Source organism: Vidua chalybeata, chromosome 8, assembly GCF_026979565.1.
Source record: "Vidua chalybeata isolate OUT-0048 chromosome 8, bVidCha1 merged haplotype, whole genome shotgun sequence".
NCBI lineage: Eukaryota > Metazoa > Chordata > Aves > Passeriformes > Viduidae > Vidua > Vidua chalybeata.
Genome location: NC_071537.1, coordinates 33,190,341 through 33,213,603, shown reverse-complemented (window position 1 = coordinate 33,213,603; position 23,263 = coordinate 33,190,341). Strand labels below are relative to the sequence as shown.

The 23,263-nt window shown below is 54.2% G+C and overlaps 1 protein-coding gene across 2 annotated transcripts; it reads right to left on the bottom strand.

Moving 5' to 3' along the window:
• Positions 1 to 1,318: 1,318 nt before the first annotated feature.
• PALD1 (phosphatase domain containing paladin 1) lies at positions 1,319 to 23,163 on the bottom strand. 2 transcript variants are annotated; one of them, XM_053949759.1, is made up of 20 exons: positions 23,063 to 23,163; positions 15,950 to 16,147; positions 15,713 to 15,815; positions 15,346 to 15,525; positions 15,105 to 15,269; positions 14,857 to 15,017; positions 14,651 to 14,726; positions 13,809 to 13,957; positions 13,627 to 13,723; positions 13,405 to 13,509; positions 10,936 to 11,031; positions 10,624 to 10,758; positions 9,063 to 9,179; positions 8,801 to 8,980; positions 8,131 to 8,328; positions 7,734 to 7,874; positions 7,044 to 7,115; positions 6,787 to 6,927; positions 3,847 to 4,002; positions 1,319 to 1,685 (listed from the first exon to the last, which is right to left on the bottom strand). In XM_053949759.1, the coding sequence occupies exons 2-20, from the start codon at positions 16,135 to 16,137 to the stop codon at positions 1,536 to 1,538; spliced, it is 2,610 nt and encodes an 869-aa protein (XP_053805734.1). In that variant the 5' UTR covers positions 16,138 to 16,147; positions 23,063 to 23,163; the 3' UTR covers positions 1,319 to 1,535. The 2 variants fall into 2 exon arrangements, with proteins under 2 accessions (XP_053805734.1, XP_053805736.1); XM_053949761.1 differs by lacking the exon at positions 23,063 to 23,163 and adding an exon at positions 16,985 to 17,033.
• Between the last annotated feature and the right edge of the window lie 100 nt (positions 23,164 to 23,263).

The following is a 23,263-nucleotide window of genomic DNA, read 5'->3' as shown; positions in this document are numbered from 1 at the left end:
GATTTTTCACATTCAAACACATTCCCATCTCCCAGGATATTTTTTTCCCAGGCAATTGCTGTAGCCCTGCTTTGGAAATCACTTGTTAGGATGGTGGGAAACAGAAAGGAGCCTTTGAGCCCCTCAGACCAGGTGATGCAAAGCTCCAGCCTTCATTACCAAGATTAAAAGAGGCTGGGATTTCCTAAGCAATTAAAAACTCTGCCTAATTAAGATAGGCCTAATAGGCAGGGTCGCTTCCAAGGGCTGCTGCTGGGGCAGGAGAAGGATTTGCAGCAAAAGAGCCTGCAGGTAATTGCTTTAGTAAGGCAGAAAAAAGGGGGATGTGAGGATAGAGAGGATGTGCTCTGTTAAAAACTAAAATAAGAGGGAAAAAAAGAGGGGAAAAAAAAGAGGGAAAATAGCCTCAACAGCCTCTTGAAATTACTCAATCAACTGTCTGACTGCATCAGCAGCAAGTTATCCAAACACTGCAACACTCAGCGAGGGGCCAAACATTCAGGCAGGTATTTCTGCCTGAAGAAAGAAAAAAAAAAATTAAAAGCACACCCCCAAATGTGTGACTAAGCCAAAAAAAAGAAAATGAGGGACCCCTTGGGACCTGGGTCCGTCACAGCCAAGGCTGAAGAAAAAGCAGCACTTTGCTATTTTAAAATGTTGTTTTTCTTTCCAGCCTCCACCTTTGAATTTCTGCCACCTCCCGCCACTGGCAGCGGATGAAAGCGGCTGCTGGGACAGACGGAGCGTGTGCTCCTGCTTTTGTGCTTCCCATCCTAGTCTCTCCTCCCTCCAAGAGACTTCCCCCTGACCCCCCCCCCAAGCTCCTCTCACCCCACTGTGAGGCCAGCAGGGCACTGGGACCCCTCATTAATATCATCTCCTTTGGATTAACTCCATTTTTCACTCTTTCCTGAAAAAACAAAGGAAGCCCGCTGGCATTAATTTTGCTTTTACGCCTTTGCTGAGCAGCTCAGTCCCCTCAGCACCACCCTGGCACTCAACCTGGGGAGTGGGACCCCAAAACTGGGTACCACAGCTGCCATTCCCCCAGCTGCACCCACGACTAAAAAGAGGTGGGAAGAATCAACAAATATGACCAAGCCCTAAAAATACCCAGGTTTGAAGTGACTGGGATTTCTGTGAGTCCTAATTCTGGCTGCTAGTGTTTATGGCTCCATATATACGTGGAGCCATAAAAATATAACTATATATATATTTATGTGTATAGAGACATGTACATTTGTGTGTTTATTCACATAAATACACCCCTGTGTATATAAATGTATACATTTGTGTAAATGCTGCACTGCCTCAGGGAGAAAGTGAGGAAGGTCTCGATTTTTAATTTACAATATTTTTATTGCATTCCAAAAGAACCCCAGAAATCCTCCCATTCTAAGGCAGCTTCGAGGCTCGTCCCTCCCTCCCCACACCCTCGGATTTGGGGAAAACAGTCTTTTTTTTTTTTTTTTTTTTTTTTTTTTTTGCTCTTCCCCACCCCAGAGAAAGCAGCAGGGCTCCCCCCGGGCGCTGCCCTACACGAAGTCCCCGCGGAAGGGACGGGACGTGGCCCCCTGTGCCTGCCAGCGGCCCCGCAGCGTGCACAGGGCTTTGCCCTCCAGGCTCTCCAGCTCCGGGAATCCCAGCTGGTTCAGCACCTCGTAGACCCCAGCCACTGCTGCCACCTGGAAACAGAGGGACAGGGGAGATTGGATCCCCCTCCCACCCCAGGGATGCTTTTGCCACCTCCGGGGTGAAGATCCCCGGCATCCCCCCCGTGCCGGTAGCACCCCCTTCACCTCCCCCAGCTTCTTTCCAGCCCCAGTTTATCCATTTTCCAAGCCTCTTCCTTGCTGCTGGGGTCAGCCATCACAGGGTTTGTTGGCTTTGGCACCCTCCTGCCAAAAAGCTACAATGGCGCCTTGTTTTCGCTAAAAACGCGGGGATTATGCAGCGGGAAGGGGTGCCCCGGGGGTCAAAGGCTCCTTGTATCCGCAGGTTGGGTGTTTTTCCCTCCCCTCCAGCAGCCAGGGGAGTGGGGAGGGGGGGATGGAAACCCCACGTATGGGGGATGTGGCATTAAAAGGGGCAGCACCTTTTGGGGCTGCACTCAAAGAAGATGCAGCGCCAAAAGAAAGATGCGGCACTCAAAGATGCTCCAGCAAACGGGGGCACAGAGGGCGGACGTAAATCCACGTGCTGGAAATGCAGCCCCAAAAGGTGCAGCACCAAAGGATGCAGCCCCAAAAGCTGCTGCTTTTAAAAATGCAGCATTAAAGGTGCAGCCCCAAAAAGTGTGGCACTAAAGGATGCAGCCCCAAAAAGTGTGGCACTAAAGGATGCAGCCCCAAAAGGTGCTGCTTTAAAAAATACAGCATTAAAGGTGCAGCCCCAAAAAATGCGGCATTAAAGCTGCAGCCCCAAAACATGTGGCACTAAAGGATGCAGCCTCAAAAGGTGCTGCTTTAAAAGGTGCAGCACTAAAGGATGCAGCCCCAAAAGATGAAGCCGCAAAAGGTGCAGTTCCAAAAGGTGCAGCACTAAAGGATGCAATAAAGGATGCACTAAAAGTGCAGCCCCAAAAGGTGTGGCACTAAAGGGTGCACTAAAGGATGGAGCCCCAAAAGATGCAGCACTAAAGGTGCAGCCCAAAAAAGCCGCAGCACTAAAGGATGCAGCCCCAAAAAGTGCCGCGTTAAAAACTGCTGCGTTCAGCCGCAGGCCTCCCACATCCAGCCAACAGCAAACATCCCAAATCTGCACAAAAGCTGCTCCAGCCAGCGGCGGCCGCCGGGCAATGCAAACACCGGCATAACCGGGATGCCAGGGCGGGGCGGGCACCGGCCGCCCCCCTCCGGCTCCAGCCCCAGCTCCGCCCTTTCATCTCCCGCCCGGCCGCGCCGCGGATCAAAGATGCCAATAGGAATTAGCAACGCCGGCCGGGAACGGGGAGAAAAACTCTCTGCACCGTAATAGAAGGAAGAGGTGGAAATGACAAAATAAATTAAAAAACAACTGAAATTGTAGGGTACATCGATAGAAGTAATACAACAAAATAACAAAAATTAAGATTGAAAGTAGTAAAGATTCAGTCGTGCAATAATAAAGTTTAAATAAATACAAATAATTAAAATGTCATCATCATAATAATAATGGCATTATTAAAATTGTCATGTCCCCATCTTCCCCTTCTCCCCCCTCACTCTCCTTTCATGCAGAAGAACCCCCCCGGCACCAGCACACACACCCCTATGATCCCCACACCACTTGTACCACCTCCAAAGTCCCTTTTCCAGGAAAATTTATGCACCCCCCCCAACATTCCCATTCAAATCAATGTATCCCAAATAAATCCAGCAACTACATCCCCCCCAAGCAGGAAAAATGGGTAATTTAGGGTCTCTTACCCAGCCTTCCCCCTTTCCATAAAGCTCATTTAGGGTCTCTCACTTGCCCCCCATTCCATTTTTCCAGCTGGTTCCCAATCCCCTTGGATATCCAAGGGGATATCCCACCCTCCCCATCCCCTGTGCCACCTGTCCTGCCCAGGCAGGTTTGGCTGGTGGCCCCCCCAGCTCCAGATGCTGCAATCACAACTAAACCCCTGGGAAACTCAAACCAGAGGAAAAGAGCAGGTTTGGGATGGGAGAGCTGCCCCTCCATGTGGTGGGATGCCATCCATCTCCAGTGGCTTTCCATGAGAGCCACAACGCAGGGAGCAAAGGGAGCACAGACGACGCCCCAACAAGCCCAGAAACCAGATGTAAGTTAAGGATGGGTGCCTGCTTCCCAGTAAACTCCTGCATTCCCACGTAAACACGAGGTGGCAGCCTGGGGAAGCCTCACCTCACGCATCCAGAGGCTGAAGGGCCTCTGCCAGGAGTCCTTCTTCTCCAGGTGCAGGTAGGTGTTGAAGAGGATGAGGAAGATGTAGCGCTCCAGGTACTGCAGGCTCCTCAGCTGCAGCGTCCGCGCCTCCCGCTCATCCTTGCCCGACTTTCCCTGGAAGGAACAACAGCCTGGCTGAGGCATCTGTGGCACCCCCAGGGGAGCTCCTGCATCCCACCCTCACCCACAGCCCTGGGAGAAGCCGGGGAAGGGCACGGGAAGAGGGAGGAACACTCTGGGGGCAAAAATGAGTGCATCCGTCCAGCCCGCTCCTGCCGGGGTTGGCGCTCCAGGCTCTCATTTCCTTGTGGTTTCCAGAGGGTAACAACATTCCCAGAGCCCAAAAATAGGTGAGGGATGGCTAAACATGGGGAACAGGAGCAGGAACAGGCAGCCAAGGGTGAACTGTACCCCAAAGCATGAGTTTTTGGGCTATAAAGCACTTCCCCAGGGAAAAAACATCAAGAGGAGAGGAGAGGAGAGGAGAGGAGAGGAGAGGAGAGGAGAGGAGAGGAGAGGAGAGGAGAGGAGAGGAGAGGAGAGGAGAGGAGAGGAGAGGAGAGGAGAGGAGAGGAGAGGAGAGGAGAGGAGAGGAGAGGAGAGGAGAGGAGAGGAGAGGAGAGGAGAGGAGAGGAGAGGAGAGGAGAGGAGAGGAGAGGAGAGGAGAGGAGAGGAGAGGAGAGGAGAGGAGAGGAGAGGAGAGGAGAGGAGAGGAGAGGAGAGGAGAGGAGAGGAGAGGAGAGGAGAGGAGAGGAGAGGAGAGGAGAGGAGAGGAGAGGAGAGGAGAGGAGAGGAGAGGAGAGGAGAGGAGAGGAGAGGAGAGGAGAGGAGAGGAGAGGAGAGGAGAGGAGAGGAGAGGAGAGGAGAGGAGAGGAGAGGAGAGGAGAGGAGAGGAGAGGAGAGGAGAGGAGAGGAGAGGAGAGGAGAGGAGAGGAGAGGAGAGTTGATGTCCATCACATGTCCCAGTACTATTTTATATATATAAATTATAAATATATGTTTTATACATATTATAGTGTTCATGCATTCAATATTTCTATTTATTGCTTTATTAGATATTGTATGTAATTATACAGTAATTTTTATTAGTATTATTATTGCCATTATCTTAAGCCCTGCATGCTGCCCTCTCTAGGAATTAGTAACTACTAATAAATCAGAGCTCTGATCCCACAGGCCACCCCAAAAAGCAGCAATTCCTCACTCCAGCTCTGCCCTTGGGAAAAGGTGTCTCCTCTACCCGTGTGTGCCAGTATTTGTAGAAAGGAAATCCTATAATCCTGTTATTTATCCTGGTACTGTATTACCCTATTTATTTTTCATTCTATTATCCTATTGTTTACTATGTTGTTATATTAGCCTACTTATTTTTTATCCTATTATATATTGTTTTAGTCTATTATGTTATTTATTTTTCTTCTGTTACTTATCGTTTTATTCTATTATCCTATTTAATTTTCTCCTATTATCCAATTTTCTTCTGTTACCCTATTACTTCTCATTTTATTCTCTTATTTAATTTTCTTCTATTACTCTACTACTTCTCATTTTATTCTATTACCCTATTTATTTTTCTTCTATTATCTTACCATTTACCATCTTATTATCCTATCATTTATCTTTTTTCCCATTATTTATATTTTCCTACGTTTTCCTATTTTTTCCTCCCAGTTAGGGGTGGGAAGAGGTCGGAACAAACCAAACCAAGCCTTCAAAACACCTTTCCCTTCTGTTTGCCTTAACCCTGAAAAGCATCTCCCAGCAGGCTCCCAAAACCCCAACAATTCTCATCATTCTCTTCTCCAATCTGCCCATCACTGAGGAAAAAACCAAAAGATAAATTAAAATCAAAGCATTTGCTCAGGGCCAAGCCAAATCAAATGGGATGGATGAATCCCTCCTTATCTTGCCTTCCCACGAGGATGCCAGCCTGGAAATGCGATACAGCCCAGGATCACCCCTGTGCTAGTCCTGACAGCCAAGCAGGTGAAACACCCCACGTGGCCACATCCCCATAGTAAAGGAGGGAAAGCCAAAATTAAATTAAAGTGCTTATCCTGAATAAAAATAAATCAATACAAACAAATGTGACTATAAATAATTAATAATTGCTACATCTGCAAATAGTTAGATGTCCAGAGGTTTTCTCCCCCAGCTCCCCCAAAAAGTGCAGAGGATCTCAGGAAACAGAAGGCAAATTCCCCAGAAAGCTACAGATGTTCCTGGGTGATTGAACATTTGGGGTTTTTTTCCCTCCATTAATCATTAGCAGCTGATAATTGAAAATACACTGGCAGCTGGAGCAAGAGCTGCAGTGAGAAATTGCCAGTGAGATGTAGCACAAACCAGGAATAACACCAGGCCCTGGGCTCTGCCCTTCCCAGGTGATACAGCTGCACAGGTTTGAAATATCCCAATTCTGGTTAAAATAATCCTTTTTGCTTCTTCATCAGCTCCACAGAGGCTCCCAAGTAAAACAGGGCTGTGGAGCACAGGCTCAGCTGGCCATGGAGTCCATTCCCAGGGGCAGCTCCCCTGCCCAAAGCTGAATTCCTTCCCAAGCTCTGAGGAGCCAGAGGAGCCTTGGGGGCTGGGAGTGGAGTGGGACAGAGCAGTCCTGCCCTCTGCCGGCTGTGCGGGATGGGATGGGATGGGATGGGATGGGATGGGATGGGATGGGATGGGATGGGATGGGATGCTGGCAGAGAGCAATGCTGGCTGGGATGTGGGATGCAGGACAGCAAGGGACAGCACAGGATCCGAGGGTGACCGTGACCACAAGAGCCTCTCTGGTGACACACCGGAGAGCTTCAGCCTGAGAAACCACCCAGCTTTGGCAGGGCTGTCCCAGAGCCCGGCTGCACCCTCTGGAATTGCCCAGGGGCAGAGGGGCCTCACCTGGCGGTAGGTGCAGATGATGATCTCCCGCAGGTGGTAGTGCATGGGGGTCATGGTCTCACTGACCGTGTCCAGGGCCATGTCCACCTCCTTCTTCATCCGGTGACCGTCAGGAAGGAGCTGGACCACTTTCATCACCACCTGCAGCACGGGCAGGAGCAGCAGGGCTTCACCAGGAGCCTCCCTGCCTTGTCCCACTGCCCCTCCAAACAAGCAGCTGTGGCTTGAGGGAGCAGAGGGAGAGCCCCAGGACTCACCTCGAACTCCCCCTTGGTGTACTTGGCATCGGGCACACTCACGATTTCCTCCTCACTCATCTCAGGGATGCCCTGGGGTGGCCAGAGGGGACCGGGTCATTATGGGCTGCACAAAAATGCAGAGCCTGTGCCCAGCCCAGCAGGACCCCCAGCATCCCCCACCTTGCCTCTGCCAGGCGCAGAACATGAAAATTTTACCCCGGCCCGAGGAGGGAGCCACATGCCTGGATAGACAGAGGGCCGTTCCAGGCACTGGCACAGGGTGCCCAGAGAAGCTGTGGCTGCTCCTGGATCCCTGGAATTGCCCAAGGCCAGGTTGGACAGGATTGGAGGCACCTGGGATAGTGAAAGGTGTCCCTGCCCACAGCAAAGGATGGAGCGAGATGAGCTTTAAGGTTCCTTCCAACCCAAACCATTCCACGATTCCATGATCTCCCCTGCCCTTAACCCTTCATCCTGGGGAAGGAGCTCTCAGGAAGAGGGTAAAGGCTCACCAGGGTTTCACCCAGACTTCTGGAGCTCACTGGGCGTTAGGCACAGCAAATGACAACATACAGATGTCCACCCTCCCAGTCCACCCTGGCCCTGCCCACACTGCTTTCAACCCTCTGGCTGTGACACAGCTGCCGTGGGCTCTCCAGAGGCACCCCAGGAACCCCACCAGGGGTTGTTGCAGCCCCTCATACTCACATTGAAGTGCCACAGGGTGAGGACAGCGATGACCATGGCCGTGGTGGTCCTGCCCCGGCCACTGGAGCAGTTGAACACGAAGGCTGCCCGTGAGTCCTCGGCCAGGGCGCTCTTCATGGCCTCCAGCAGCCTGTCAAAGTCCTGCCAGGATGAAGCCAGTGGGTTTTTAGGGATGCAGGGCTTCCTCACCTTGGGGTTCCCTTTGTCTGACAGCCTCCAGGTTGAATTCCCCGTTTCCAGATCCATCCTTGCCCACCTGAAGGCACACAGCATCTCCTGGGGATCCCCCCCTTCCCTGGCAAGCACCCCACCAGCACTGAGCACCCAAGGGACATTCCTGCACAGCATCAGGGCTGGCTTGGGACAGAGGCAGCAGCACCATCCCCTCCCTGGGTACCTGCTCCTTGGGAGCACAGAAGTCAGGGATGGGGATGCGGCGGTAGGTGAGTCCCTGGCAGGAATTCTTCTGCTGGCTGAATATCTCCTGCGTGGTCAGGCAGCTCTTGAACATCTTCATCTGCTTCTCTGCCTCCAGGTACACCTCCAGCCACTTCTGGCACTTCAGCAGGTCCCCCTTCAGGGCAACCTCCAGTTTCTGCAGAGGATGGAGAAACCCTCTCTCTAACACCCGCCCCTCCTCATTTTTGCAGGATTTTAATCGATGTTTTTTGATGCAGGTGAACACCCCAAACCCCACAACAGCTCCTGGCCACCAGTTCTGCCCAGGTCCCTCTGTGCTTCGTGGGAGCCCCGGGAGCATCATTTCCCACCACGCCAGGCAGCTCCTCCTTGCAGCCACGCTGCTGCTGGCAGCCAAGCTCCTCCAATGCCTGCCTCCCCTGGAAATCCAGCTGGGAACATCCACTCCCCTTTCCCCACATGCCTTTTACCCTTGCTCTCAAGTCATGCTATAAATTCTTCCAGGATAGATCTCTGCTTTGCTCTCTTGTTCCCAAAGGAAAACAAAACCAGCAGCTCCAGAGGGCGAGGAACTACGAAAGCCTGTGGAAATCACCCATGAGGGTTCCTGGGAACCTCCACAGCATCCAACATCTCCCAGAGCTCACCTCCAGCTGCTGGGGTGAGGCAGCAGGCACAGGGATCAGCTCCTCCAGGAGCCCAGGCTCCCGCAGCGTGTAGATCTGCTCGTTCCCCTCCAGGACCGCTTCCTCCCGGAGGTTGATCCAGACAATGCGGGAATGCTTCCTCTTGGCATCCGTCAGGTACCGCAGGACGCTGCCCAGGGTCTAAGGAAAGGGTGCCCAAGGGTGATGGGAGGGCTGGGAGCCAACGTGGGGTCCCTGCCCGACGTGGGATCGTGTCCCTCACCTTGGAGCTGGGCTGTGCCGTCCCATAGACGGGCATTTTGGGCACCCTGCGGAAGTTGGCCACGCTCATCTCCTTGGCAGTGCTCAGCACATCCGGGCAGAAGCGCTCATCCGCCACCTGGAACAGAGCAACGTCCAGGCAAGGGCTGCCCCTTCCCACGCTCAGCTCTGCAGCACACCACAGCCCATGGACCCTGCTCAGGACCAGCCCCCAGACCTTTCCAACAGCAGCATCCAGGGCCCAAAGCCCCTTGGCTGCGTTTCCAAGGCGGGACAGGCTCTTCTTGCAGCACAAGGCACCAATGGCCCCGGCCTCCTCCACCCCACCCAGAAACCACGGAGCTGCTGCCCGGCTCACATCACAGGATGCTCCAGACACATCCACGTGCACAGGGATCTCTGGCCACATGTTTATCCTCATGCAGCTCGGGCTGGAAGGGACTTTAAAACCACCTAGTTCCATCCCTGCTGAGGGTGCCAGCAGGACCTGGACCCAAGAGCCCAAGACACCTGCCCTGCAACAGGGAAACCCTTTGTGAATGCAGCAGGGGGAGTGGGCTGGAGACAAAGAGAACCACTCACCCGATGGTCATGGAGCAACAGAGAGAGTTCATTCTCAAGCCCTTCTTTATAAAGGACATTTGAAAAACCCAGTCTGGGTAGCTCATAGTTCTTATCTTTTACTCTCCCCAAATCCTGGACCAGTGATATGCTTCCAGCTTAGGAAGGATTGTAATTGGTTGAAGTTCCTGTCAGTCAACCCAGGGCCTAGCTTATGGAGCTGACTGAGTTGAATTAATTTGCCCAGTACAAGCCAGCTTGTACTGTGGTATCATGTGGCAACATCTCCTCCTTTTTTCCTTTATTAAAATTGCAACCTGCTTTCTGTCATCCATCTGCAAGGGTGTTGCAGTAAAGTGGAAAAATTATAAGAAAAAGGCCTCAAAAATCAGGCCTGCTCTGGCTAGCCTGTCATTTCCTCTAAGGGTAGCTAGGCCTTTGCAAATTCCCATGTGAAAGCAATTCTGGTGTGATCAGTACCTTAACATAACAATCTATTCCTGGGTAAAAACAACCAGCACCTGTCTAAACTGGTTTTACACAGTTAGGTAGAAAAAATGAAAACTAGCTCTCACAAACAGCTTTTCCTGTACATACACACCAGGGGTTTGAGTGAGGGTAACAACTTGTTAATTACCAATAAAAGTAATTGGCAAGAAAGCTACTGACCAATTGGAGTCACACACGAGGTCTGTAAAATTGTAAAAAAAGGATTTATGTGACTAAAGAAGGGGCTTTTTTCCACATGAAGAAAATGGAGTCTGTGTGATTTATTCCCATGCAAGGGCCCTTTGCAAACTGGGTGACAGATGACAGCACAGGTTTAATCCGCATGAGCCCACGTATCACTGGAGCTGCAGCTTTCACCTCTAGGAGAACAACTTAGGCTAGCACATCACAGGCTTAGCGGGGCTTTAAAGGTTTTCTCCCACCCCTCCACGCCTCTGTGAGGGCGAGCAGCCCGGGCAGGTGCCGCTGCCACCTCTGCAGGGCTCACTCACCAGCACTCGGGCGCCCTTGGTGACGAGCTCGGCGGTGACGGTGAGCTCCGAGCAGTTCATGTCCGCCTGCAGCCGGTACAGCTCCGGGTGCCGGCACATCCACCTGCTGAAGCTGAGGGCAAAGCCCAGGGGGTACTGCCGGCGGGGGATGCACCATCAGCCTGGGCTCTGATCCCCCTGCCCGCCGCCCCACTGAGAAAACCTGCTTGGAAAACCCAAAGGGGGAAGCCCCCGCCCTCCCGCCGCACAACGGAGCCAAAAAAGAAGAGGGCAAGGAAGGTGGTTTTGGGTGGTTGTTCTGGTGGTTTTTACCTGCTCGTGAAGGTAGTAGTTGAAGGCAATCAAGTAGAAGTAGCGTTCGAGGCTCTGCAGAGTCCTCTGGAGGAAATACTCTTTGGTGCTGCTCCCCTGGAAGCAAAGGACAGGGAATCTGTGATGCTCAGTGCTGACCGGTCCTGCAGCCCCCAGCAGACCAGGAGGCTGGGAAAAAGCCCTACAGACACTTTAGATGAATTGTTTTATTTTCTAAATGACACATTCCAAGTTTCCCATATTAAATGATGCTCAAAGGCATAAATTCACATTTCAGCTCAAAACAAAAGCTTCCCCTTAGCACAAGGACACACTTGGAGCAGTTCCAACCAGTCCATGCTGTCACATGGACACACTGTCCAGCTGGGACATTCAAACCCAAGGGGATGGGTCTGGAAAAATGCAAGGTCCTGCCCCCATTCCAGCCACCTCCATGCTCAGGCAGTGGCATCCCTGGGGAGAGAGGGCCCCATGCCAGCCACACCCTGCAATATCCTTCATTTCCAAGTGCCTCCCTTTTCCACGTCCAGAAGCATCCTGATGCCTGTGTCTCCAGCAAACTCTCCTCCTCCTCCTCCTCTTTATCATCACCTCCACAACCCAGGCATATTCTCCACCACAGCTATCCCCTCTCCGGGAGGAAACTCAAACCCTCGGGATTTTCCATAATTCAGAAATTTTGTGGGGGGAGTGTTTGTACCTCTGAGCATCCCATCCAACAAATTAACCTGGCACCAGCATAGCATCCACAAAGATCCCCAGAGAGCCTGTTGGAACCCACTCCCCAGGCTAGGATGGAAAACCCTTTAAGATGGGGCTGTGTCTGGGGTCAGCGGGGCTTGCTCATCCCTGACATTACGTGGCTGACTCGTGAATATTTACTTGTTCTCCACAAGAGAAATCCGGCCTGCAGTCATTTATCAAGAGGAAAGGCAGTGGGATTTGCTCTGGAAACTCAAAACAAAGCCTGTGGGGATGGAGCCGTGCCAAGTTTGCTGGCAGCACGGACAGCAGAGCGGTGCTGCTTCCCAAGCACTTGGATTCCTGCAATAAAATCCACCCCAGTGCCCTCACCCAAGGCAAACCTCTTAACATTCCCCTTGAGTACCCTGTGGCTGGAAAGGGGAATGATCCGCTCGTGTTTCAGCCGTGGAAAGCCAGCTATTGTGGGAGTCTGGCTGCTCAGCATCCCACACCAGGATTCACCTGCACCTCCATCACTTGAGGGCTTCAATCTCCACTTCTGCCCCCCAAACCCAGGCAGAAACACACAGACATCATTTCTTATGTGCCCAGAAATGCCCTTCCTCCCCCCAAAACCAACCAGCTCACCCAGTACCACTTCAACACAAAGAAGCCCAGGCTGGTTTTGCGATGATTGAGCATTATCCCCTCTCCCCTCCTCACCCTCCATGTGCCCCCAGCATATTTTCCTGGCCTCTTGCCACTGTTTAAACCTGCTCTTGCTCCACAAAAACTTCAAATAAACACTCCTTGAGGCTTATTTACGGCAGTCCCCCAGCCATTTGTTTTCCAGGAGTCCAGGATGACACGGACCAGCTTTCCCCAGCAGGGAAAAGTCAGGGAAAGGCTTCAAGGCAATGGGAAAATCCCCCGTCCCATGCCAAACCTTCCCCTGCTGTACTAGAGAACCTGACAGCACTCGAGCAGCACCAAATCCACCCTAAAAGGGAACAGGGGAGTATAAAATTTGGGATTTGCCACTAAGCAACAAAAAAGTGACAGTAAATCCTTCTTTTCCTGTTGCTTAATCATTTTCATGTTTTTTTTTTTTTTTGCCACAGGGCACCTGGTTTGAGATTGCTCTTTACAACCAGCTCCGGCACTTCCACTCCACGTTCAACATTTAAATGGGAAAATTAATCTCCAAAGAAACTGGGATCAGGGCAGCACTTCCACCTGAGCATCTAACCTCCTTCCATCACCTGGTGAGGAGCCCCCTGGCTGGGCAGGGAAGACCGCAGCTTCCCAGCATGGAAAGCCAGCCTGATGGCTCTTCAAAACAACAGGAAAAAACATAAATCTACAACTAGAAAAGCCTGACCTTGGGTGACTGTATTTGCAATGATTTCTCCCAGCTCCCAAGGACTTTTACCATCCAGGCTGATATCGATTTTCCAATTTTAGAGCTGATGAAATCAGGGCACAGGATATTATTTGCCCCCAAGGTCATCTACCAGAAGTAGTAGCAAAGCCCAAACCAGTTTGTTTCCCCCCAATCCCAGTCTGCTCCATTTTATGGCTTTTAAAACAACTGGGGAAAAAAAAAAAAAAAAAAAAAAAAAAAAGAGACGCTCCACAACTTTCCAGGTTTCATATCGCTGGGAAATCTCCAGCTCACAGGAAGCTTTGGATTTCCAGAATTTACATTCTTCTCATCCCGGCACAAAAACAGCTCAATAAATTTCGCTGTGCCGATGGCTCGCATCCAAGCACTCCTCTAATTACCTGGATCTGATAGTCCTCCCCAATCCCTTCCAGCTTCTTCTTGTACTCGTAGATGGCTTCCTTCATGTTGTGCATCTCCGAGCAGGAGGCGATGGCACCATCCACCTCGGGAGGAGCAAGCAGGAAATTGCTCCATAAGCCTCCGATCTGGGGGGAAATTCCATCCTTCCCTCCCTCCCAAGCACCCCCCCCCAGCTGGAGGGTTCACCAGCACTCTCTTACCTCCTCTACCATCTGCTGGCCTTTGGGGACCATCTCCATGAAGGTCTGGATGACCCGGAGCCTGTCCCTAGGAGATGTCTTAGGCAAGGGGGGGAAGCTGCGGTGGGAGAAGGAGGAAGTCAAACCAGCCCCAGGGGGAATGGGCATCCCCCCAGTCCCACCCTGGGGGCTGCTCCGCTTACTCAGGCTTCTGGGCAGCTCCTCGGTGGTGGTGGAGGACCAAGGTGCCCATGGCCATGGCCAGGTTGGTCCTGCCCACGCCAGTCTGGCAGCCAAAGAGCAGCGCGGGCGGGGGTCTGCCGGGGTCCCGCAGCAGCAGGCTGGGGCTCTCCTAGGAGGGAGGGACACAGGGATGGAGGGAGGGATGGAGAGATGGATGGATGGATGGATGGATGGATGGATGGATGGATGGATGGATGGATGGATGGAGACCCCAGTGGCTTCCAGGAGAGTCAGGTCTGCCCCATCAGTGGCTGTGATGGAGGCCATGCCCAGGCATGGAGCGGTGGGTGGCATCTCCCTTTTGCTCAGGGGATGGGGTGGATGGAGCAGGACAGGACAATGGGTGGCCCACCCACTGCATTCCCCTGCCCAGTGCCCTCTCCATCCACCAGCCTGTCCACCCCACTGGAGGTGTTCCCACAACTCATCCCCAGCCCATTGAGATTTCATCCTCCAGAATGTTAAATTAAAAAAAAAAAAAAAATGCAGCTCTGACGTGGGAAACCTTTGCACCAAAGAAGGCAGATCATTCCTGCCAAAGCCACTTAGGGAACAGCTGCCTGGAGATGGCCAGGGATGGTCATTTCTAGCCAGGGGTAGGGATGAACTGCTGGACAACATGGACTTCTCCAGCAGGATCCTACAGCAAGGGGAGTGGGATCTGCAGGCACAGGCATCCTCTAAGAGGCAGAGTTAAGGAAAGCCATAAGATGCTCTCAGGCAGTCGTGGTCTCTGACACAGCACAGGAGCAAATCCCACCCCAGGGAGGCCCCACAGACCAGGTGCTTTCCCTTTGCTCACCCTGAGGCAGCGGATGAAAGCATCAAACTGCTCCTCCAAAGGGGCTCCCTCGGCGGGCAGGGGCAGCCGGTGGTACCTGCCGGGATGGGGACAGCCCTCGTTAGGATGGGACCACGGAGGGGCTTCATCCCCAGCACCACGGGGGATACGTGGCTCAAGGGGTGCCAAGAGCCCTGAGCAGCAGGAGGAGGAGGAGGAAGAAGGACCTGTAGGAGGGCTGGAGGAAGACAGGTCTGCGATAGACCTCGTCGGTGACCTGGATGTCCTCGTCACACTGCACGCGCACGGCGTGGGGCTCGTCCCGCAGCCGCTCGATGTCGTTGTACACGTAGTAGATGCTCTCGCTCAGCTGCGCGAAGTCGCGGATCTACGGGAGACGGGAAAAGCCCCGTCACAAGCCCTCCGCTGGCCTCTGAACCCGTGGGACGTGCACCCTTTTCCCGTCCCAGCTCACCTCCTTGCGGATGGCCAGCTCCAGGCTCTCCGCCCGCGCGCCCCGCTGCAGGCGCTGCAGGTTCTCGTGCAGGTTCTCCTTGCCCCGGGGGGTGTAGGACACAAAGTCCCCCTCTAGCCGCAGGAACACCACGGGCTCCTCACGGACACAGAAGAAGACACATTCCTGCAAATAGCAGGGGAGAAGCTGTCTAAAAGCTCTCCTGGCTTTTTTCCACCCCAATTCCCACCCTCCCACCAACCTTGTGGCCTTCTCTCTGCAGCTTCTGCAGCACGAGCTTGAAGCCGTTGAGGCTGGGCTGCCCCATCCCGAACACGGCGTAACCTCCTTTGGCCTGCCGGAAGTTGGGAGCGCCGCAGCTGCCAGTAGTGTTCAAAACATCTAATTTTCCATATACATCCCTGACCATGAAGTATTTCCCCTGCAAAATATCAGAAGAGAGAAGGTGGGACATCAGTGGATTTGAGCAAGGTGGGACTTGAACACAGCTGAGTGCAAAAGTGCCTTTTTCTATGTGATCTTCAAAATGAGCCCCCCCTAAAAAACTCCTGAGGTCCTCAAAGCCCAGTAACGAGCTGGGTGATGAAATTGGTGGTAGAAATGCTCACCTGCACCAGGTAGTGCTCCAGCGTGGCCTCAGAAATGCGTCCCACCGTGTAGTTGGCCTTCAGCAGGTCATCGTGGATCTGGAACTCCTCCCTGCAGTTGTACCTTCAAGAGCCACATGCACGCAAAGGAAAGGGTAAAGGAAAAAATTAATAGCATAGGTCAAGGTCAAAACAAACCCCAATATTTAGAGAAGAAGGTGGAGAAAGCCAGAATTTTGGAGGCTGCCGAGGACTTACGTGATGACCACGGGCGCCACTTTGTTGGTGATGATGGACTTGGCCTTGCTGTTGTGGAGCCCCAGGGTCTGGAAGGAGTGGATGCTGAGGGAGTGCTGGTCCTCCATGCTGCCGTCTCCTGGCGCCCGGCTCTCCAGGGGGGATGCCGAGACCGCCTGCTGTGCCGCGCTGGCCGTCGTACCCATCATCCGTGGGCAGCTGTGCTGGGGTGGGCAGAGAGCAGCAGGGAGTGAAAGGGGGGAAAAAAAAAAGCCAACAAAACAAGGAGGTAGGGGAAGAAATAAAAGGGAGAAGAAATTTAGTTTTCAGCCGCTCCTGATTTAGGTTGGGAAAATCCCAGGCAGGCACAGGGCAACCCCCTGCTGACAGCCGGCCAGGGAAGGAACGCTCAGCCAGCCCTTTCCCTCCTGCTCCCACAAAAGGCTTTCTTCCTGCCTGCCATGCAGCTTGCTCCAATGGGGAGGTGAAAGTAGGGCTGAGGAGGGAGGGGGGAAATAAAGGGCGGAATGCTGGATCCGCTCCCTAAAATCTGCTGAGTCAGCACATGGGCTCTGCACAGCCTGAGCCTTGTCCCCTGCTCTCCCAGCACCCACAAACCACTCCCCGCACGGAAAACTCTCGAACGGAGAGCACGTGTTCCTGGATGCTTGGTCATTTCGGGTGTGTGCCAGTCTGCAAGCTGCCTGTACAGCAGCCGGTTGTCCCCATCCCAGGGGAGCACCCAGGGCGGGCGGGGACCCCGAAAGCAGCCCCCGCTTCGTCCCCAGGGAGCTCATCCCTGAACAAGGATGGAATGAAAAGGGCCAGGCCTGGCGGCGGCCAGGAGCATCCCGCCACACTCGAGCGGGCTGGGACAATGAGCCACTGTCTGCACCAGCCAGGGCCGGATCCCCGCTTCCCAACAAAGCCAGAGATGGCAAAGGGGTAGCCTGGAAAAGACAAAAACTCTGCCCACTCCTAACGAGACGGTCCCCAGTAAAAGCTCCTTTGTGCTGCACGGGAATAACCCTGGCAGCACCCGAAGGGGGACGGTACCTGCTCCGAGGCGATGCTCAGCACCGGGAATTCCGGGAATGGCTTTAACCCAGCCCTACAAATCCTTCTGCAGCTGCTCCTCCTGCCTTACAGGCAGCACAGGATCAATCCCTTACTGCAATCCCAGCGAATGTGATGCCCCCAGCAGCTGCAGATGCTTCAAGCCGGGGGGGAAAGCCTGCAGAAAATGTGCTATTTCTAGACCACTGTGCCCAGGCACACATTTTCCCCTCCTCCCCATCTTCCTTCCTTGCTCCATGGAAAACTTGTTGCTCTACTGTGAATTTTCTGCACCATTAGGCAGCCCGATTTCTTTTACACACAAGAGCAGAGGGAGGGGGGGAAAACAAAAACAGCTGTTTCAGACCAGTGCCGTTTCTCCAAAGTCCTCGTGAGTGTTTCTTTCACATAAACTCTGTGAGGGCAAAACTAAAGGGAAAAAAAAATATATATATATATATAGGGAGGTTTTGAGTGTTTCAGAGCAAGCACTCGTGGCTTTGGATAGCTCAGGCAGCAAGCAGGAATGGGGCATCCAGCCAGGATGCTTTTTTTCCCTAATCTTGCTCAGAATGGGTGCATCTTTTCAACAGTGGGCTGGATCGATCCCTCTGGGTTTGCTCCAGCCATCCCCATGTTGCAGGATGGAGATTCCACCCCCCACTTTCAAGGCAGGCAGTTCCTGTATTTGCTTTGTCTTTCTCCCCTCCCCACAGACACCCACTTCTACCCTAAAACCCCCAGGGATATTTGCTTTTCCCGACAAACCACACCAAGAAATAACAGGCATAAAAGACGCCGGGCGGATTTCAAACCACAAAATGAACAGAGAGAGGAAATCACATCTCAGCTTCTTCCCTTACTCCCTGCTTAGGTTGGGCAGGCAAAACTAAGCAAGAAAAGTACCGAAATTACCCAAAGTGGCAGCTGAGGGAAAGCAAGGGAACTGCTCTAAAAAGCCACGGGAAGAGGGAAGTGCTGGTGTTATCCAAATGGAAGCAGCTATTTACTGGTATTGCTGCATCTGATGGGAGCAGGAGGATTTACACCCCCCAGTGCCCACTCTGCAAGCTGGGACACAAACTGGGATGGGTAGGGAAGCAAAACCCTACCCCAGGAAAACACACAAAATTATCTTGGCTGAAAACTTTACCAAATATTGCTGGTGGCTGCAATGGGAAGAGATGCAATGAAGCCACCATCACAGGCCAGCCGAAGGAAGCAGGAGCCCAGGGCCCAGCCTGGCCAGGACCAGCCCACCAAAGGGCTCTGGATCAGCCCAAATATTATTATTTTCCCCATTGCTGGCCACAGCTGGCAAACACCACGAGACGTTCCTGCACTGGAACAGGACGCCCAGAGAAGATGTCGATGCTTCTCAAAGTGTTCAAGGCTGGATGGAGCTTGGAGCAACCTGGTAAAGTGGAAGGTGTCCCTGCTCATGGCAGAGGGTTGGAGCGAGATGATCTCTTAATGTCCTTCCCACCCCAAACCATTCTGGGATTCCACGATTCCAGGTTAGGAGGCTGGGAAGCAAGCCACATGGATTTTACAATGGCATTAGCCATCAGATGGCATGGGTTGGTTTTGAGCATCCCTTCCCTTTCACCACACCGTATTTGGGGGTTTCCTTCCTAGGAGAGAGAGGATGTAGAGACAACATCTCCCTGCACAGCATCCTGGCCTCCTGTCTGCACCTTGCCCTTCTTTTCGGGGACAAACTCCAGAAATATTCCCCCAGCCAGCAGCTCATCCCTTCACAGACCCCAAAGCCAAGCCTGAGATCAGTCGTGGCCAAGGTTCCTGAACAAAGAGCCCATTTTCTCCCCAGCTGCCAAAAGAACCAACACCCTGCACGAGGGCATCCCACCAAACAAACCAGCAGTGCTCCTCCCCGGGTGTTCTGCCTAAATTCAAAGCACTGCCGATTAATTATTCTTGCTGCCTAATGAGAAAGCAGAGCCTCCAGGTGGGCAGGGCAGAAGTGCTTTCCTTCCCCTCCAGACCCTGTTTCAAAACACCCAGCTCTGCCAAGCCTGGACAGGGAATGCCAGAGGAGCCACCGGGAGCATCCCAAGAATTCCACTTGAGCGTGCCAATGGATCCTGTGCGTGCGGATGCCGCAGCCTCTCCCACAGAAGTCACGACACTGTAACAGTGCTCTGCCCTCCATCTTCCCACCTCCCCCACCCTCTGCCCAGCCCAGGGGTTATTCCCACACCCGGGGACCTGGAGAGGACTCAAAGCTGGAGCAAACAATGGACTAAATATAGTGGGAGGTGGTCAGGCTGCAGCTGCAGGATGCATCTGCCCCGGCCACCGCGCCGAGGAGGAAGCGTGCACTTGCCTGGCCGCCTCATTGTCAGCAGGAAATAAATCAAATAAATCCCCTTCCGTGCATCCTCGAGACATTTTATAGCTTTTAAAGCTCCTCTAAATGAAAAGCAAAGCCCTTTGGGAAGAAGCAGCAGCAATGGCAGCATCCTCCTAATGCGTCCATCCTTCCTCGGTGTGGGGCAGCCCCTGCGGCTTTTCAGCATGGAGTTGGCATGGACGCATCCCCGAGGGACCCAGGGGCACCCCTGGAGCACTGCTGAGCCAAGCAGGGAGGCAGGAAACACCTCAGGCCAGCAGGAAGCTCCGGTGCAGCCGGAGGGGCATCACCGGAGCCCGGAGGAAGCGCTGGAGCTGAGCCCCCCGCCCCAGCGTGCTCTTTAACCCTCTTCTTCAAAAAAACAGTGAACATTAAATCACACACAAACGGCTTCTCTGGGACAGCCTGCCTGTGCCAGGAGATATCCCAGAGCAAAGGCTGCATGGGAACCAGGCTCCTGTTGTTCCAGGTGATGCCGGAAGGAAGCAGCCTGCCTTCTTAAAAGCACATAATAAAACAAAAAATAAAGGTGAGAAGTAACACATTAAGCTGCAGATGATTTGGAATGTGTTGTCCACCCACTGAGCTGTGAGGGTAAAATAAGGCAAAGAACCAAAATGCCTCAAATCAACCTAAAAGCACTTTGCCACAAGCAGGAAAAGGCCATGGAAAGGCAACTTTGCAGCAGACAGCTCTGTTTTTACAAGCCTTGACTGATTTATTAATATCTTTAAAGGAGCAAAAGCGACCGCCCTTCATCCTCATGAGCTCCTTGGAGAGCCGGTGGCAACAGCCAAAAATATAACTAAAGAAGCAGCATTTTCCTAGAAAGTCCAGAGGTATTTCCCAATCAGGCCGGGATCAGTGCTGCCAATCCCCCCACCAGCACCTGCTGAGCACCACAGGAAAGCATCAGTGGGATGCCTGCCCCCAGATCCAAGCAGGAGCATCCAGAATAACGAGGATCAGGCATTTCACACTCCCTCCCCAGCATGCTCCTGTTTTTTGGCAGAAAAGCGAGTGCCACATCCCCATCCTCCATGGGACCAACTTGCCTTTAGTTACTTGATTCAAAACTCCTCACCCTGAAGCCAGGGAAAGCTGTTAGAGACAGGGAATGGAGGAGAAAGAAAGTCACCCCAAAAATGGGGATGCCAGTCTGCTCCCACCACGAGGAGGATACTAGTATCCATTGGGAATGGCATCCAGGCTGCAGCCCTTCTTCACGAACCTCGTTTGCATTATTAATCAGCATAATTAACCTGCCTTGCTAAGCACAGCCCGGGAGGAATTATGTTCCTGGGAGTGTTGGATGGGGCTTGGAGCAACCTGGTCTGGTGGAAGGTGTCCCTGCCCACAGCAGGGGGTGGAATGGGATGACCTTTAAGGTCCCTTCCAAACCATTCAGTGACTCCAGGATTTTGCAAAGAGCCCACCTGTGACTGCTGCCTCACACCCCCCAACTTTGAAGGCCTGCTGGCAGGTTCCTTCATGCATCCCACCCGTCTCTGGGGTGCTGCTTTTTGGGCAGGCAGGAGATGCTTGGGCTGCTTGCTGTTGAGGTGAGGGGTTTCATCAGCGAGCAGCAATGGAAAGAGGAACAAAGCCCTCACTCGGAAGCACCAGTGTTGCCACTTGTGCCGTCAGCTCGCTGCCAGTGGTTTCAAGGTCTGTGAGCACGCTCGCCTGAAGGGTTTCCTTTCAGTAGCACAAAGGAAAAACAAAACAAAAAGCCATAAAAGATGAAGATAAAGGCTGAGGGCATCTCCAAAGAGACCGGCGACCTGTGGGCAAAGCTTTTGTCCAATACCAAACAGTCCCCGGCTTGCCAGGAAGCATCAGAGCCCCACACCCAAACCAGACCTGCCAAGCTTTTCCCCGCCGGAGGTTCTGCGCTGTGACCCCGCTGCGGCTGGCGGGGGGGGAGTAGGGTGTCCCCAAGGGTGGGGAGCTCAGCCTGTCCCCCCCAGCACAACCCCCTGCTCGCAAGCCCGGCATGGCCAGCGCCACGCGGAGCCGGCCGGGGTGTTTTGGGAAGGCGAGGGCTGTGATTTTGTGCTATTCATAGCTAACCACGGCTCCCCTCCCAACGGGGGAAGGCTGCCGGAGCAACGGGACGGCTCCTTTTACACGGGGCCGCTTTTCCACGCCGGGAAGCGCTGCAGACCACACCTTTCCCAGGACAAGCAGCACCTTATGCACGCCAGCAGCGTGGCTTGGGATGCAGGAGGACTCGGAGCTCACAGATCTCCTCTCCCCCGCCCCGCTCTCTTAATAAATAAAGCAAAAATCAAGCAAATCCCAGGGGAGTTTTGCTCACAACGGAGACCTGCCCGTTATTTTTAGACTCCGTGCAAAGACATAATCACTTCCTGCCTTCCAGGAAGGAAATGTCCCACCACCGCTGCCTGGCTGCCTCCTCCTCCTCAGGCAATGCCTGCCTGCTCCCAGCCCAGCCACCCCAAAATCCGCTCTTTTCTCCCATCCAGGGGAGAAAAACAAGCTCGGCATGTGAGGGGTGCCACGGCCAGAAGCGCTGCGGGAAGACGAGGGGGTGTCGACTCCCCCAGCACTAATAGGATGCACCGGGGAAAGGGCAGGGAAGCAGGTCCGGAAAAGTCCGGCAGCCATCGGAAACGCAGCCTGGATGAGGTTTCTGGAAGTTTTCAGCCCCGAGGAGCTGGGCAGGAGCTCAGAGGGAGTCGGCAGCCCTGCTCCCGGGACAGCCTCTCCGGCAGCGAGGGTGACTCGGTGCCACGGGGGGGTGGGAGCCCACCGGGCTCTGCGCCATCCCCCGCACGTGCCAGCGGGAAGCCCATCCCAACCTTCCCGCTCCCCTCGTGCTCCCGAAACGGGAGGCTGCCGAGCCAAACCCCAGACCTCGGCTACATCTGCTCCTCTTCCTCCTCCGCCTTCATCCTCCCCGCTTCCAGAGCCTGCTCCCCAGGCGGCTTTTGGGGGTGCAAGGGAGGCACAGCCAAGAGATGCAAATCCCAAAAGTCACTCCGGAGCCGCGGCAGGCACAGCCGGCACCGGCAGACAGCCGTGCTGGGCTCCCAGCCCGGTGGGGCTGGCTTCCAGGCCAAAAGAGGGAGAGAAAAGCCCCTTTTAAATAGGAAACGCAACTGCAAAGGCAGGAGAGGTGGGAGGATGCCATCCGCGGGGCGCATGCTGGGCCTCAGAACCAGTGCCCCATCTATTTTCCAGAGGTTTGAAGCCAAGCCTTGGCTCTGGATAAACCCTCCTCGCCGCGGCTGGGGCACCTCATGGCCACGCTGTGGGGTCTGTGCTCCAGGGGCAAAACAAACCTTCCCCCCATTGTCCCGCCTGCCTTGGCTTGGGGGGCACCCCGTGCCCAAGAAGCCCCCCGAGTGCCCATCACAAACCCCCCTGGAGGGTGGGGGGGGGGGCACCCTCGAGGGCTGCTCCTGCCCCCTCCATCCCCTTCCCACCGCGCCGGGCCGGGAAACGCATCCCCAGCACCCCGGGGAGGGGATGAGAGGGGTAGCCGGTCCCGGGGGTCGGTAATGCTCGGCCCCGGGGTGGCGGGAGGCTGCCCGGGATCGGGGACGGGGCGCGGAGCGGGGCAGGATGCCCGGTACCGGGGGTTTGGAGCGGGGAGAGCACCCAGTCCCGGGGGTCGGGGGGGGAGAATGCCCGGCTGGGAGAGGGGGGGATGCCCGGTCTCGGCGGGGATACGGTACCTGGGGGGCTCCGGGCTCAGCTCCCGCGCCGGGCCGGCCGCGCCGTCGGGCGCCCCATGGGGGCGGCGGGAGCGGTGGCGGGAGCGCAGCCCCGCGGCCGCGCCGACCGCCGGCGCCTCGGCGGGGGAGGGACCGGGGCGGGCACGGGGACGGGGCCGAGGGGCGTTCGGGACCGCCCCCGCTCCCGGGACACGCCCCCTG

Bases quoted from the DNA above. Each gene is read 5' to 3' on its own strand.
- PALD1 (XM_053949759.1), bottom strand. From the start codon at position 16,137: ATGATGGGTACGACGGCCAGCGCGGCACAGCAGGCGGTCTCGGCATCC. The intron at 7,116-7,733 runs GTGAGTATGAGG...TGGCCACCCCAG, and splicing joins TCACCCTGTGGCACTTCAAT to GGCATCCCTGAGATGAGTGA. The intron at 6,928-7,043 runs GTGAGTCCTGGG...CCCGTGCTGCAG, and splicing joins ACACCAAGGGGGAGTTCGAG to GTGGTGATGAAAGTGGTCCA.